General features: G+C 42.8%; 1 protein-coding gene and 1 long non-coding RNA gene across 2 annotated transcripts; both read left to right on the forward strand.

Annotated features, from left to right (window-relative positions):
- The first annotated feature begins 1,101 nt into the window (after positions 1 to 1,101).
- LOC115375399 (uncharacterized) lies at positions 1,102 to 5,538 on the forward strand. The gene is made up of 3 exons (XR_003929710.1): positions 1,102 to 1,233; positions 1,927 to 1,994; positions 5,436 to 5,538. It is a non-coding gene; the product is annotated as an uncharacterized LOC115375399 (long non-coding RNA).
- Positions 5,539 to 5,553: 15 nt separating this feature from the next.
- LOC115375388 (uncharacterized) lies at positions 5,554 to 12,984 on the forward strand. Its single transcript, XM_030074795.1, has 8 exons — positions 5,554 to 5,635; positions 6,424 to 6,571; positions 7,427 to 7,572; positions 8,130 to 8,266; positions 8,676 to 8,752; positions 9,827 to 10,162; positions 11,268 to 11,333; positions 12,366 to 12,984. The coding sequence occupies exons 2-8, from the start codon at positions 6,493 to 6,495 to the stop codon at positions 12,494 to 12,496; spliced, it is 972 nt and encodes a 323-aa protein (XP_029930655.1). The 5' UTR covers positions 5,554 to 5,635; positions 6,424 to 6,492; the 3' UTR covers positions 12,497 to 12,984.
- The last annotated feature ends 2,199 nt before the right edge of the window (positions 12,985 to 15,183 follow it).

A 15,183-nucleotide genomic window follows, 5' to 3' on the forward strand; every position in this document is an offset into this window, starting at 1 on the left:
GTGGATGTTCACGTGTGGTGAAAGCTCCCATACTGGGAGCACGAGCTGTCTGCCGTCTAGCATTTCAGAAAACTGATCTGAACTACATGGCAACATCCTAATCTGTGTCCTGCACACTCTCAGGAGGGGGCCCTCATATATGCAAACATGCAAATATTTTTAATAGAAAATAAAAACACTAAACTGAGGAATGGGCATCATATGAACTCTAATGAAAATCAGAAAATAAGATTTATATGTCAGTTTCAATCACGTTCTGATTAAGCATTAAAGTTAAATAAATGCATTTATCTTCCTGATCAATATGTGAAATATGTTTATACAGTTCGCTACATAGTGTTACATATTGTTACATAGTGTTACATACTGTCACATTAAGTGCCAGGATGCGCGCCCCCGCTGCTCCGCGTGCCCCCCTAAGCTCCCCCGGTATGTATAAGGGAGATGCCCGCGCCGCGTGCCTCCCGGTGTCTGATTCCAGCGCGCGGGTCGCTAATTTAGCGCTGCCGGTGTCCCGTGCTGCCTTCAACGTGTCCTCGTAAAGTCCTGCAGCCTCTTAAAAAGAGTCATACCTACGACTCGTCGGCGCATTGCAGTGCTTTTCTGACGGGAGATGCTCACTTAATGTTTAATGCTGCATGTCTTAATTAATTTGTTGCGTGTTACACTATTATTATTTTTTAAACACTGCAATTAGAGCCGAGGTTGAATAGCAGGTCTGCTTGCAGCTGTTGTCAGCTTGGTGACCACCCAGCAGGCATTTGACAGACGGACATGGACAGGAGGAATCCAGCTTATGTTTAGTTTTCAGTTTTTTTAGAGGTTCAACGTCAAACCGAACGAGCAAATGCTTCAGGATTAACAGACTTTTGAGAAAACGTTTGACTTTTATCTGCAAGGTGGGTTGATTATGTCCTGATTCCTCATAGCCATGCATAACAGGTCACATGTAACTATAATAAATAACTAAGTAATTAATAACAGCTATAATAAATGGATCGTTTTTATTATTAGTTAGGCCTATTGATGCCTGCTCAGACGTAAAGTTGGTGTTTCCGATAATCCATGAAGGCAGCATCTCTCGCAGCTCTGATTTAATGCCAAACTTGTAACCGAGAAGTGACAGTACACATCTGCTATCTTAGTTAAAACACCCGGGGCCTTGGCATCACCACTGCCGGCCTCGTCCCGCCTCCGTGGATCGGTTTAATCTGCTGATAGCTCCGTTATCCGGTAAGAAGACCGTCGTTTGTTTCAGCCCCGATCCGTCTTGTGCAGCGACATCATGCCAAATTTCATTTAAAAAAATCGAGTAGTGTTAATATCGCCCCGCTTACCATCAAAGTTCCTCATAACTCATGACTCGGGATGGATTTTGATTCAGTATGAGCTGCTCATCACTTCGGCATAATGTTGTATATAAAGCGATGTGTACTGCAGTAAATGTTCAACTTTCACAGCTGGTTCACACCGCTCTGCCCTCCCTCACAGTGTGGACAGTTTTAGGCGCAACAAGATGGTGAGGGCAACAGGTGAATCGGTGGTAAAAGTTGAAATTTCAACGATATAATGTTTTTTGTTGGATTGTATAATGCCGAAAGTAAGAGTAGATCTTGACAATTTAGAAAATGTATTGCATTTGTTTTGCGGAGTTACACATATTTACTAATAAACGAGAAAACCTTAAATTACCGCTGTTTTGAATGGAAGTTTGGCATAACCAAATTATGAACAACGTGCTTTGCAAACAGTGGGCCATGTATGATGATGTGTTACCCATTTAAACATGTCGGTGTAACTCCGGCAATTTTCAACTATTTGGAATCTATAAAAATGATTTCTTTGATATGGCGCATTTGTTTTTTGTTTTTTTTTTTTTTTAGAATTAGGCTACAATGAATTTTGTTTCTGCATTTTGCTGGACAGGGAGAAAATGTTACCTTTTGGTGTTTTGGTGATGTTGCTGGGCCTTCAGCACGGAGACGTCTGCACTGGTGAGTCCTCATTTCCTCTCTGTCAAAGACATTTGGAGAGATGCTCAGAGTAAACACATGAAACTGCAGCAGCATGCATTTTTCATATATGTATTTATAGTTTGTTAACAATATTGCTTTATTTTCTGTTTATTGTTCCTCCTTTCCTTGTGAAATTAAATTAAATTAAACATTAGACCCATCATTTATGAAACTGACTCAAACTGGAATAAAACACAATAAAATAAATGAATTTATCTCTACAGAATTTTTCCAAATGTGATGTTTATTAGTTATTTAAATGACACATTTCTGGCAAACTGAGGTACAAGATATGTGGTAGCATCCATCCAATTCCAGCAACATGATATAGCCTAGGGCCTATAATACTGGAGATAGCATTTAAATATAGGCCTGTGCAAAAATGATTTTAACTGGTATGTACCTTAAGCAGGTCTAATTGTAGGCCATAAGCTGCTAAAAATCAGTTTTGAAAGCAGCAGATTCAACTCGCCTGTCGCGACCCAAAGTCATTTATTTTGTACGAGTGTATTTTTGTTGTTCATCCTCCCTACCTGCGGGTGGCGCTGTGGCGCACATAATGTAACAGATAAATGGTGACAAACTTTAGGACAGTCCGGGTTGCAGTGACAAGCCTTTTCTTTTGATTAGCCTACCCTTTTTAATGTTATTTTATCTCCTATTTTATTTTAGGCAGCCAGGTGAGAGACCTGTACTTTTGTTTGTTTGTTTAATAGGTAGGCCCAGCCTAAGTTAGGTTTGATCATCAGACCTTGTTTTGTTTGTTATCTTGGCTGTGTTCACCCTGACGTTTGGTTTCCTACCATCTTTTTTCTCTGTAAACTGAAAAATAAACCTTTGTCAGGAAGTGGTGTGTTGGGAGGCGTTGTGTCGGGAAGCGGTGTCCGGAGGCGGGAGGTGATGTGGCGGGTGGCGGTGTATCAGGAGGCACTGTGTCGGGAGGTGATGTGTCGGGAGGCAGTGTGTCAGGAAGCGGTGTATCGAGAGGGGGGAGGTGATGTATCGGGAGGAGGTGTGTCGGGAAGCGGGCAGCGATGTGTCGGGAGGCAGTGTGTCGGGAAGCAGTAGCCTATGTCGGGAGGTGTTGTGTCTGGAAACGGTTTGGCGGGAGGCGGTGTGTCAGGTGGCGTTATGCCGGGAGGCGGGAGGCAGTGTGTCGGGAGGCAGTGTGTCGGGAGGCGCAAAGTGGTCAGAAGGCGGAAAGCGGTGTGTCAGGAGGCGGTGTGTCCGGTGGTGTTGTGTTGGGAGCGGTGTGTCCGGAGGCGGGAGGTGATAGGTCGGGAGGCAGTGTGTCGGGAAGCGGTGTATCAAGAGGCAGGAGGTGATGTGTCGGGAGGAGGTGTGTCGGGAAGCGGTGTGTTGGAGGCGCAAAGTGGTAGGAAGGCGGAAAGCGTTGTGTCCGGTGGTGTTGTGTCGGGAAGCGGTGTGTCCGGTGGCGTTGTGTCGGGAGGCGTTGTGTCGGGAAGCGGTGTGTTGGGAGGCAGGAGGCAGTGTGTCGGGAGGCAGTAGCCTATGTCTGGAGGTGTTATGTCTGGAAGCGGTTTGGCGGGAGGCGGTGTGTCGGGTGGCGTTGTGCCGGGAGGCGGGAGGCAGTGTGACGGGAGGCGGAGAGCGGTGTGTCAGGAAGCGATGTGTCGGAAGCGGTGTGTTCGGTGGCTTTGTGTTGGGAAGCGATGTGTCGGGTTGAAATCCGATGTTGCCAAATTTTGCACATCAAAAAAAACAAAAAAAAAAAACACCAGGTTATTCCTTCGGCTCCTTTACATCCCATCCCGGTAATTGGCCAGTCCTTTGGACATGTCAGACTGTGTCGATCCTTTGCCAAAACAAAGTCTGGGCACCGATATTTGCAGACCATCATGTGCGCAGCCACGCTTTCCTGAGGCCGTCCCATTGCGCACACTGAGGGCTACAGCGGTGTTGAAAGCCCTGGGTGAGATTTTTTTTTTTTCTCCACCTCTGGGTTGCCGAAGCACATCCGGACTGATCAAGAGTCTAATTTTATGTCCAACATTTCCGGGCACGGTGATGTCAGAGTCACCCAGTGCGCATCACCCAGAGAGCCAAGGCGCACTGGAGAGATTCATCAGAAGTTGAAATCGATGCTCCCAGCGTACTGCGATGAGTCAAACACTGTAGTGGGGGTGGGATGACGGTCTGCCTCTGCTACTGTTTGCCAGTCGTGAAACCACGCAGGGAGTCTTTTGGTTTTGGTCTGGCTGAGGGTGTTTTGGGGAACACGGTGTGCCGCGGGACAGGTGGCTTGCAGACGCGCCCGGCCTTGAGGTCCGTCAGGGAGAGGCTGCACACTGCACAGTCTAAAAAATAAATGAATACAAAAATATAATTTAAAAAAGCCAAGTGTTGTGGTCAGTAGCTATTGGGTTCAACAAGAACTAAGCGATACCAACGATGTAATAAAACGACTGGAGAGGAAGAAAAAGTCCCGTGTGGGTGCCAAGTCCACATGACGTGTTTTTCCTGTGGCGGCTGCGGTGTCCTCCGCATTCGGTCCCGAGGAGGGTGGGCTGCGTTATCCGCCCACTTCAGTTCCGTGTGCGCTTGGAGAAACCCAAACTTTGGAAATTTTAAAGCAACTCCTGTCTTACCTGTCAGGGTCGGCAAAAGTGATAGCCTATATGTAATCTCATTCGTTGCCACGCACCGTTAAGAAATGTTCTCTCCACTGTCCAGAGGTTAAAAATGAACACTGTCCTCTCTGGAGTCAAAAACTGCGAGGAGTACTCAGATGATACTGTTGTGTATTCTTCCACCTGGTCTGAGTAGCATGTAGACACTTTGTATTAAGGATTTATTTGTTTGCAGGAGTAGTGACTGAATGTGCCTCTTTGACTGTGAATCAGGAAAAAATTGAGTTTGGTGAAGCTGTGGTTGCATAGCTGGGAAAGCAAGTAGGGCAGGGCCTTGGGAGTGGGAAGAGAGGGGCGTCACTTTATGCCATGTCACCTCACACGAGCTCAGCGAGCAGCTCATACATATGTTAGTGTGCTGCTAAAATTAAAGAGTCTGTCAGTGGTCATTTTGCCCAGTTTGTATAGAGATAAATGTGATTTTAACATTTTTAGTTGTGCTTTTTGTGATGTGGAGCTTCATCACCTGCTGCACCATCTCCTGGGAATGGAGTTCTTCTCCAATATGAAGTAAATCAAATATGGCTATATGTGAATGACACAAATTGTAAGGATGCCTCCCATCCCTTTCTCTCTCCTGCAAACTATAATATTTCCTCCTTTCTTTGTCCTCCTCTCTCTTCTCTTCCTCCATCATCTCCTCTACAAGAAGGCCGTCCGTCTTGTCCTATAACTGTCCCTCTACCCCAGAAGAGAATGGCTGAATTTCAAATATTTCTCAGGACTTGCCTAACTGATATCACTCTTTTTTTTCTTTTCTTCATCCCAGCTTCTCCAACACCACTAATCATCAGCCTCCAGGTGGAGTACGGGGCCTCGGCCGTCTTGCCCTGTAACGGTTCAGCCTACCTGCAGGAGGAGGAGAAGGAGGGCGATGTCGGGGGAGAAGGGGAGTTTCGATGGGAGGCCATAGGCGAGGATGTGGCCTTCATCCAGGGAGGGGAGCTGGTCGAGGGCAGGGGCTACGAGGTTCGCTTTGGCTCTTGAGTAGTTTGGTTGGGTTTTAAATTAGGTCCGGCTCGGTGGTTTGGTTGAGATACAGCTGAAAACAGTGGGTAGTTTGGTTTGGTGCTGATTAGTTCTATTCTATTCTATGTGTAGAGGGACAGCTAACCAGAACACAGAAATATTTTCAGGTTCATGTACGTAAACCAAAAGCAGTTAATCTCATTTCACTTAACAGGAGCTGAAGCCAGTATAAGACAGTACAAGTAGTAAGAATGTTGATTTTTGCCGCATAATTTTCATTTTCACTGCAAAATCTGTGAAAGAGATGATGTGAGATTCTTGCTGGGGTCAAACAAACATGTTTTTTTACATCTTGAAAACACAATTTGCAGCCCATGGTATCCCTGTAGCACCATAATTCCTCATTTACAACAATATTTAGTCACACATTTTACCTTTACGAGAAAATTGCAGCTCCTTCACACTTGGCCGATTAATTGTTCAGCCCTAATTTGGATCTTAAGTTCATTTCCCACAACCACTGTTAATTTCATCCCTTATCTCACAACATAAATGAATGAATTAATAAATAAAGTAATGCATAATCTGGTACTTTAGCTTCAAACTAGCTGTCAGCTGAATTTGAATGTCAGGCTGCAGGTTGAGTCAGACCTAAAGAAGCAAGGTTATAATAGTTGACTAAAACTGACCTAGAGAGGAAAACTAAGTGCGGGAAGACATTTGAACTGTGCAGAGAAGCAGGAGAGAGTGGGGGTTTGTGTTTGAAAACCCTGTTGTGTTGCTCGCAGGGCCGGACCCAGCTGGCCTCCGACGACCGGCTCCAGGAAGGCGACTGGTCGCTGGTGCTGGACCGAGCGATGTTGCGAGACGCCAACACGTACGAGTGCATCTGGAGAGGAAGACGCACCATATCCACCGTTTGGCTCCAAGTGAACGGTGAGCAGTGTGGAGAGAGAGAGAGAGAGAAGAGCATCGCCACAGAAACATCGTCAACCTCCACGTCAGCTTCGTTTGGGTCTTTGCTGTAGTTGAGTGGAAGTTTCCTTTAGGGCTGAGTGGCTTCACAACAATAGATCAGAGTCAGAATCAACGTTAATGGTGGAGGTATCGCACAAAAAAGACAAAAAATGTGAAGTTGCTGCATCTGTGTTTCTGTTAAAAATGAAGTGAATTGCATGGCTGAGATTTCAGAATTCAGATATCAGATTAATTTCACTGCAATGTAAACCTTTTGAACCGTGAGAAAATTCACTGGATTGCTTTTAAAAACATATATTTGAAAATTAAATGGGAATAATGTAGAGGGATGTGTATGTGCGAGGTATTTCACAACTGTACAAAATCATTTTCAGGCTGATAATTCTTGCATTATTACATTTGTATCACATGGCTGAAGTATCATAATTCAGATTAGGACATCAGATTAATTTCCCTGTAACTTAACCCTTTGAAGCCTGATTCAATTTCACTTGATTTCTTTCAAAGACATGATATATTTGAAATTAAATTACCAAAAAAATAACACAAATAAAACACACACACAAAAAAAAACCTTTAAGCTACATTTTACAAATCACAAATTCCCAAGACAATTGGCATAAACCTATAAATAAACCAAAAAAATAAAATAAAATAAAATAAAAATAAATAAATCCGTTTAAAAAAGTACATTTTGTTGAGAGGAGCCATTGCCTGCTGAGTTTCAAAGAGTTAGCCCACCACAAGTCAGCCCAGTTAGAAAATTTATAAAAAGACATTATTCCTATTCTTCCCTCCTGCCCTCCCCTGCAGACCCGCAGCCCGAGCGCATCCAGGCGGCGTGGCTGGGCGACTCGGTGCTGCTGCCGTGCTACATCCACATCTCTAAAGGTCAGGCCTACGAGGACCTGCACGTCTGGTGGACCAAAGACGGCAACACGATCGCTTCACTTGACCAGGTGCTGCAGAGACGGGCACCTAAATAGCCTTGTGTTCATATTCTGATGAATTTCCATCATTTTACACAGTGGTACAGTTTTGTCTGTTATCTTGTGCATGTTGCTCGATATTGCCCTGTGATGTTCTAATGTGCAAATTTGATTAAAAATTTTCAGAAATACAATAAATAACCTGTACAAAGGCTGTCACAGTGACGAGCCCTGGCCCAGGGCTCGTCTGAATCTCAGATTATAGGGGCGTGCAGTGCACACACACCTCCACTTTCAGCTGAGGAGTGTGAAAACACCACTCTAGGGACAAACTTTGACCAGATGCAAGTCATTAAAGTCAAAGTCAGACACTTTAGGAGACAGGAATGTTAGAAAAACACATTTTTGGGTGGAGAGGAGACTTGAAGTTGACATCTAACAGTGTAAAACAGAAAGTGGAGTTTTCTGTCAAGCTCACTGTTAATTCCTCTCACACAGTATCCAGCTGGTGTTTATATGAGTGATAATTTTCTACAGGTAGAAAGTTAAACAAAATGGCCATACTCACCTCTTCTCGGTTCACACAGGGCCATGTGCAGATCGCTGCCGATCATCCATCACGCTTCACCGTCTGGACTCCGGACACCATGGAGGATTTTGGTCTGATCATCAGTCCGGTGCTGATCCACGACCACGCAGAGTACCGCTGTCTGTACACCACCAGGCGAGTGCTGGGGGCTGCTCTCGGTTCAAAAGTAAGTCCACACAACATTCTCGCACCACCAGTTTCTGCAACGGCAAACCTTTCAACCAAAAACATTTGACATATAACAATAATAATCTTTTTCTTGAATAACTCATTGGGGCATCACATGATCTGAAACTACAAAAGAAATTGGTGGAGCTACAATGTTGTGCAGACCTGCTTTGAATTTTGTGATTTCCTCCCTCTTCCACACCAGCAGAGGAGGCAGATTTTCACTTTAATTTACTCCCTGTTCTGATTTTGCAACCCTGTTGAAATAAACGCTCACTAAACACAGTAACATCCACCACAAAACTTATAAAATTGCCATGATCTCATGAGAAAGACAAATGACACTGCAACAGGATAACCATCGTTTATCTTTCAGGCCTTCTGATGATCCCAAGCCTGGAATTCCAGAGAGCGTCACGTTAACTGTGCTGGGAACAGGACCCACTCATACTGGTATTTAACCCTAAATATTATTATCATCAGTCATTATGGCAGTAGTGATGGTTGAGGTTGCTGAATCTTATATGCAGACGACTACATCCTTGTACCGTTTGATGGATTGCCTTCACTTGCCCATCATCACAAGATATCACGTCTGATTTAGGCAATAGATAGGGAATAGAAAGTGAGCCAGCTGACACTGGCGACAGAGCAGATTAAAAGCAGCAATTAACAGAAACAGCCAGTTGTTGAAAAAAAAAAAAAAAACGGCTGTAGAAATGCCCCTCAGAGTACATGAGGACATTCCAGAGCTTGTACTTTTCACTTTTGCTTGAGGAGAGGAGTTAAAGCAGTACTTCTATTTTTACAAGAGCCTTTTTTCTGTACTATCCTACAAATACAGAGGGCGCACGATTGCAGCTTTTATTTTGGAAACTGCTTCACCTCCGATTAGACCTGGGCTATATGGTCAAAAAATAAGATCTTGCTTTTTTTTCTTCACTTTTTTCTTCATTTTTCTTGTTTTTTCACTAACGTAACTACTAACTAATGGGAATTTTGCAGACATGATCATGTGATTGGTGATTTGTGCATGTTGTATGTGTGATGAGGGAATCGTTGCTTGTTTTACACACCACTCAGTGACTGTTACAACCTTATGACATACATCGAATGCATTGAATTAAAACATAAATTCACATCAATCAATTTAGTCAATTCATCAGCCCTACCTCCAACTCTCCAACTTCAATGTCTCGACAACTCTGCAGTCCCTTGTCATTGAGTCTTTTAATGTGCAAACCCACACATTGCAGGACTCAGCAGGCGATTAACTCAGTAAATAATCGGCTGAGTTAGTCAATCAATCAGCTTTCCGGTAAATTAAACTTCTCTTTGTAACTGATAAATGAGGGTTTGATCTTTAGTGTATTTTTAACTCTTTAAACCTTTGGCAAATAACATTAATATGAAAAACAGAAATCAGAAATCACGCTCTTTGCTTATTAGAGGTTTCCAGTGCAGCATACAGTGTGACACAGTAGTTCAGGATAACAGACAAGACCATGTCCTTTTATTTTCTTACAGGCTTCTACCTCAACGAGACAGACACCGTCCTCTACCATAACGAGACAGACACCGTCCTCTACCCAAACGAGACAGAAACCGTCCTCTACCATAACGAGACAGAAACCGTCCTCTACCATAACGAGACAGAAACCGTCCTCTACCATAACGAGACAGAAACCGTCCTCTACCATAACGAGACAGAGACCGTAACAGAGACCTGGACGAATGCGTCGACCCGGCTGGACGCCTCAGTTTGGACAGAAAGGGCGACGACCGAAACTGAGGCTGAAACCACGGCGTCGCCTCCTGATCCGACTCCACTGCTGCTGGGAGACGCCACCCAGCCACAGCCAGGTGACCCACTCGCTTTTCTTAATGTTTAAAAAGAAAGAAAACAGGATACAACAGAGCATCAGAGTGGCCAAGACAAGAGGTGACGAATTCAATCAGTAATGAATGAATGAATGAATTTTATTTGTTTTTGTGTCATGTCTTGCGACCCGTCCCTTGTGAGATTATAAAACAACAAAAACATGATTAATCTACAGATCATTACGATCACTTCCAATAACTGGCAGCAGCCAGGCAACCACAGTTTACACTTTTAAAAATTAAGGAAACATTTAAGCAACATTTAAGCCAAGATCTAAGCCAATACATCACGTAAATGATTTCTTAATAATGAATATATTTCTTTGCCTCTGTTTCCACTGATGTCTCTCATAATATAATCATGCTCTATTTGTCTTATTAGGTGAAGTGTTGCTTTTCAACACCTTTACATATGTACACATAGATGTGAAATTTAATATTTAGCCACTCAAATATTTATGCATCACTTGCCTTTTAGTCGCACCGCAAGACCAGAAATCATTTCAGTGAGAGTGTATCTGGAATGCACCAATCTGCAATAATGGTAATTTTTGTAATAACAACTGGTATGTGTGAAATTAAAAAGTAATTTTACCGAACATTTCATGAAACAACCATGATCCATTTGTCTTTTTTAAGTCAAATGTTGCTTTTAAACACATTTGCTTTTACATATGGATATTTATGAATTTTGAATCAAACAATATTTAAATGCTGGTGTAATATTGGCCTTGCAGAGTCCACATAATGTCCAGTGTTGATGATGTGTTTTAAAGGTTTACTAGAAAATGAAATAAAGAAATACATAGAAATAAAGTGACACTTTTTCTTACAAAATGACAAGGTGATAGTGTAAAATAAAACAAATGGTAAAGCACAGTTCAGAATACCTTTCAGCAGAATGAAATATGTTTTTTTTTTTTTTGTTTTTTCTGTTTTTTTATTGAAACCCATCATGTGTTTACTGGACACTGGAGCTTGTGTTGAACCACATACGGCCTGAATGAACTCGTTGATGTAACTTAGACATTAAAACTGCACACAAGAGCCTGACTTGTCATCTCATGGTCATTTTACGACACCATAGCAGCCTCCTCCTCGTCACAGCCGATGGAAGCCATGGAGGAAACGGTGACGTCGTTCCCTGACGAAGGTATGACTTTCACCTCTTGGTCAAACCACAAAGTCAAAGACAAAACGTTCAGTTGTGGAAGGTTCAACCGATTTTAGAAGTTTACACCGACGCTGATGTTTTTGGATTGAACCACTTACAGCTGAGATTTTCTGCCCCAATATCATCTCTGTCGGATGAAAATCTTGTATCTCCACTTTTGTTGATTTTCATGTTTTTAGCTGAATTTGAGCATTTCCATGCTCCTCTATGGGTTCAGAAAGTTTTACAACACTAAGGGTTATGAAACCTTCACAAATCTAATTAGATAAACTAAAAATGTTTTCCTTACTTTCTGAAAAGTTGATATTATGGAGATACTATGATTTGGTTGGACAGCAATATTTGATATTCACTATCTTTAAATTTGACAATTTGTATGCCAAAAATTAGAACTGTTAATCGTTTTCCACAGAAAAAGGTTGCAAAAAACATTCAAATTGTGTTTTATGTTTTAGGTTTAGGGTCACAGTGAAGATCAGTCACAGGTTACGTGTTGAGCTGAACATCAGTTTCTTAATAAGCATGGCAGGCGACTTTGACCAGATGTAGGGTTTTCATAAGCAGATTCTGACTTGTGCAAAGAACAGAAATCACTTTCCCAAAGCTGCATCTGTCTTATTTTGCTCTGATTGGTCTATCGAGGTGGACAAATGATGCATCTCACAGTTAGATGCCTCATCTGTGCACTGCTAAACATCTAACATCCCGACATCGTCAGATTCCAATCACTGTATTAGGCTATAGCATTTTCAGAAAAGAGGGTAGTCGCTGATGATTTAATTTCTGCCTTGAAGCAGAAAATATGTTGTTAGGTAGCTGGTACCTTGATGCTTTCCTTCAGAGTTGTTCATGTGGTTTCCTTCTCTGTGAACCTTAATCCCCACAAGACATTCTGACGAGGCCTAAAACATCCGAGCATCATTGAAAAGCCAGTTTTAGGCCAATGGGCGACTGATAATGTGGAATATGTATTCATTTGTCATTTTAATTTGAAAAACTGTGTCATCACAGGGACGCAGGAGGATCAGCTTGACTCGGCCCAGTCGGAGACTCTGCCGTGGGTTCGGATCGGACTCATCGCCGGGGTCCTGGTGGTCACGGCTGTGCTGCTGTGCATTCTGGGAGCTCTGCGGAAGATCTGACTCGGCCACAGCCTGCAAGTCGGTGCTGGTCCCAGCTTCCTCTGTTCAGCTGGCAAACCAAAACAGACTCTCTTTGTAATATCAAAGGATTTGAGCAGCTTTCGATCCTGGTGCCGAAGGAGGAGATTCCTCCGAGGAAGGGAGGACTCGGTGCTGTTTGGGTCTCGCCACAAACATTCTCAGGTTAAATCAAGACGCAGACTTACACATTTTGAAGTCAATGTGGGAAAGATGACAGATCACCTCAGCTCTCAGCGTGGGACCTTTGGGACTGGAGGACGAGCTTTGCTTCCTCCAACTTCTACAGTTCTTACATCACCAAGTGGATTTATCTGAAACGATCACTTCAAATGAAACCAATAAAATGAATGATTTTCACAGCTCTTAAAATAACATGGCAGGATGAGCAGCTGCTGGCTGGATGTTTTATTTGCGGTTGATGCTGCAGTGTTTGGTTTGCTCTATAGTGCATGTGTGTGAAGCGTGGAAATGGTCAGGGTAGTTATCGCCACGAACAACAAAGTCCATCATTATGACAGACAGTAGCGGTTTTAGGCACGGGCGAACCGGGCAGCCGCCCGGGGCGGCATTTTTTCATGTCACGTGGGGGGCGGCACGAGCGCCAAAAAAAAAAAAAACAAGGAAGGGCGCAAGGCAGTAATTTCGCCCAGGGCGGCAACATGGGCAGAACCGCCACTGATGACAGAGTATTAGGGCCATTGAAGGGGGAAAAATGTACATAGCCAGGGGAGCGGGTAATGTATTTCCAAGATTTAAGTTGTAAATTTACGAGAAAAAAAACTCAGATATTCTCTGAGATTAAAGTAGAGCTCAGATTCTGAGATCATGAAGTCGCAAATTTACAGGAAAAAAAACTAAAATTCTGAGATTATAATATATAGATTATATATAGTCACAAATTCATGAGAAAAAACTTGGGAACCAAAATTCAGATTCAGGAAAGTGAAGCGATGTGGTTCCTTGGCCAAAAAAAGAAAGAGAAACTATTTTTTTCTCATAAATTTGTGGGATTTTTCTTGCAAATGTACCACTGAGTTTGTTTCTCAGAATATTATCCCGGCTCCGTATATTTTTTTTTCTCTACAATGGCCCTAATTCATTGTTGTATCATCATAGTGTTTCTCCTTCAAATCATTCAGTGGATATTTCTGAATAACCTGAAGGTGAGCTTGGGTTAATCCGATAATTTGTGGGTTAATTTGTGGAAAGAGACATATTGTAGCTACAGAACTGACTGAATTAGTTTAGATAATTGAGTAGCAGAGCAATAGATAGACAGAGGATTGAAGTGGATTTTTTTTTTCTAATTCCTTGTACAGAATGTGAGGATCTTGGTTGACGGGTCACCTGGTGCTTATTGATTGGGGGCGGGGCCAGAGCCTCTGACTGCATCTGCGCAGTCATTTGGTGCAGCTACAAAGATCTGACCAACAACAACAAGCTGTGTATTTACATTTATACTGTTATTTTGTAGCCGGAAAAATGCTAATTAGGTAGCAATTGTTGAAAATAAACTCTAACCCTGATTAAGAGCTCATTTTGGAGTCATTTGTTCCCGTAGTCTTCAAAAATAAAATAGTTTTGAATGGTTGCAGTCAGCTTCTCATCCGTTTTGCAGCTGTTTATGGTGGCATCATGACATTTACAAAAACTTTTACAGGTTCATGTGCTGTTTTGTTCTGTTTTGTCCTGTTTGTTGCATGCTTTTTTTATGATTTCTGGAAGAAATCACACCAGATCCAAGACCAGTTTGCCTCCAAAGTCAGCGAGAGAGTTTACAATGAAGTATTTAGCAAAATGATTCAGCCATCTGGTGCATTTACAGACATGTTTACAACTGTGCATTACCCCTGTCAATCTAAACTGTATAAATAAATGAATAAATATCCTGTTTCAGGTCATATTTTGCATGTAGGTGTATTACTATCTTACATATGGATCTCCCTGTACTCATAAACAGAATATTGGCTGTATTATCGTAGAAATGGACCTTTTGTAGACAGCAAGATAGGCGAGGTTGTCTTTTCCAAACTCGGGCTATCGCTGCCTGTTATATAGAATAAAAAGTTGGCAGCAGATTCAACCCTGCCTGCTGTTGCAAAAGTGTGAGGGTCCACCTTCTATAAATAAAATATAAATATAAACATTAATACACACTGCCTCAGAGCGAGCAGCTGGCTGAGAAATGCAGCGGACAAATTTTTAAATCGCTTTTGCACACAACAAACTTTAAATCCAATAGAGTTTAAAGGTCTGCTGACTGTTGATGTGCTTTGTCTGCACCACTTTGGTTTGTGTTGTGTATCAAACAAAGTCATTTTATGGTAGGGAAACAAGGAGGCAAAATAATGTCCATATTTGCACAGCCTCTGCAGAGTTGGAGAAGCTTAATTTGATCAAACAGGGAAACTTCTCCCCTAAAAGGCCAAGGTCAAACCAAATGAACAGAGCTACCAATCAGATAAAGTGTGATGGTTATTAGTCGTGTGTGAGCGGCCGCACCGTCGCCCTGTGTTTTGCTTGGTGACATCCCAGCTGCCCGGCTGCAGAATTCGTGCAAGATGCGAGCCGATCCCTTCCGGGCCTGGAATGTGGGACAGACAGGTGCTGGATTGAAACTCAGTATAGATTCGACTCTGTGCCAAACTGTTAAAGCGCTATACGGG

Source organism: Myripristis murdjan, chromosome 2, assembly GCF_902150065.1.
Source record: "Myripristis murdjan chromosome 2, fMyrMur1.1, whole genome shotgun sequence".
NCBI classification, from domain to species: domain Eukaryota; kingdom Metazoa; phylum Chordata; class Actinopteri; order Holocentriformes; family Holocentridae; genus Myripristis; species Myripristis murdjan.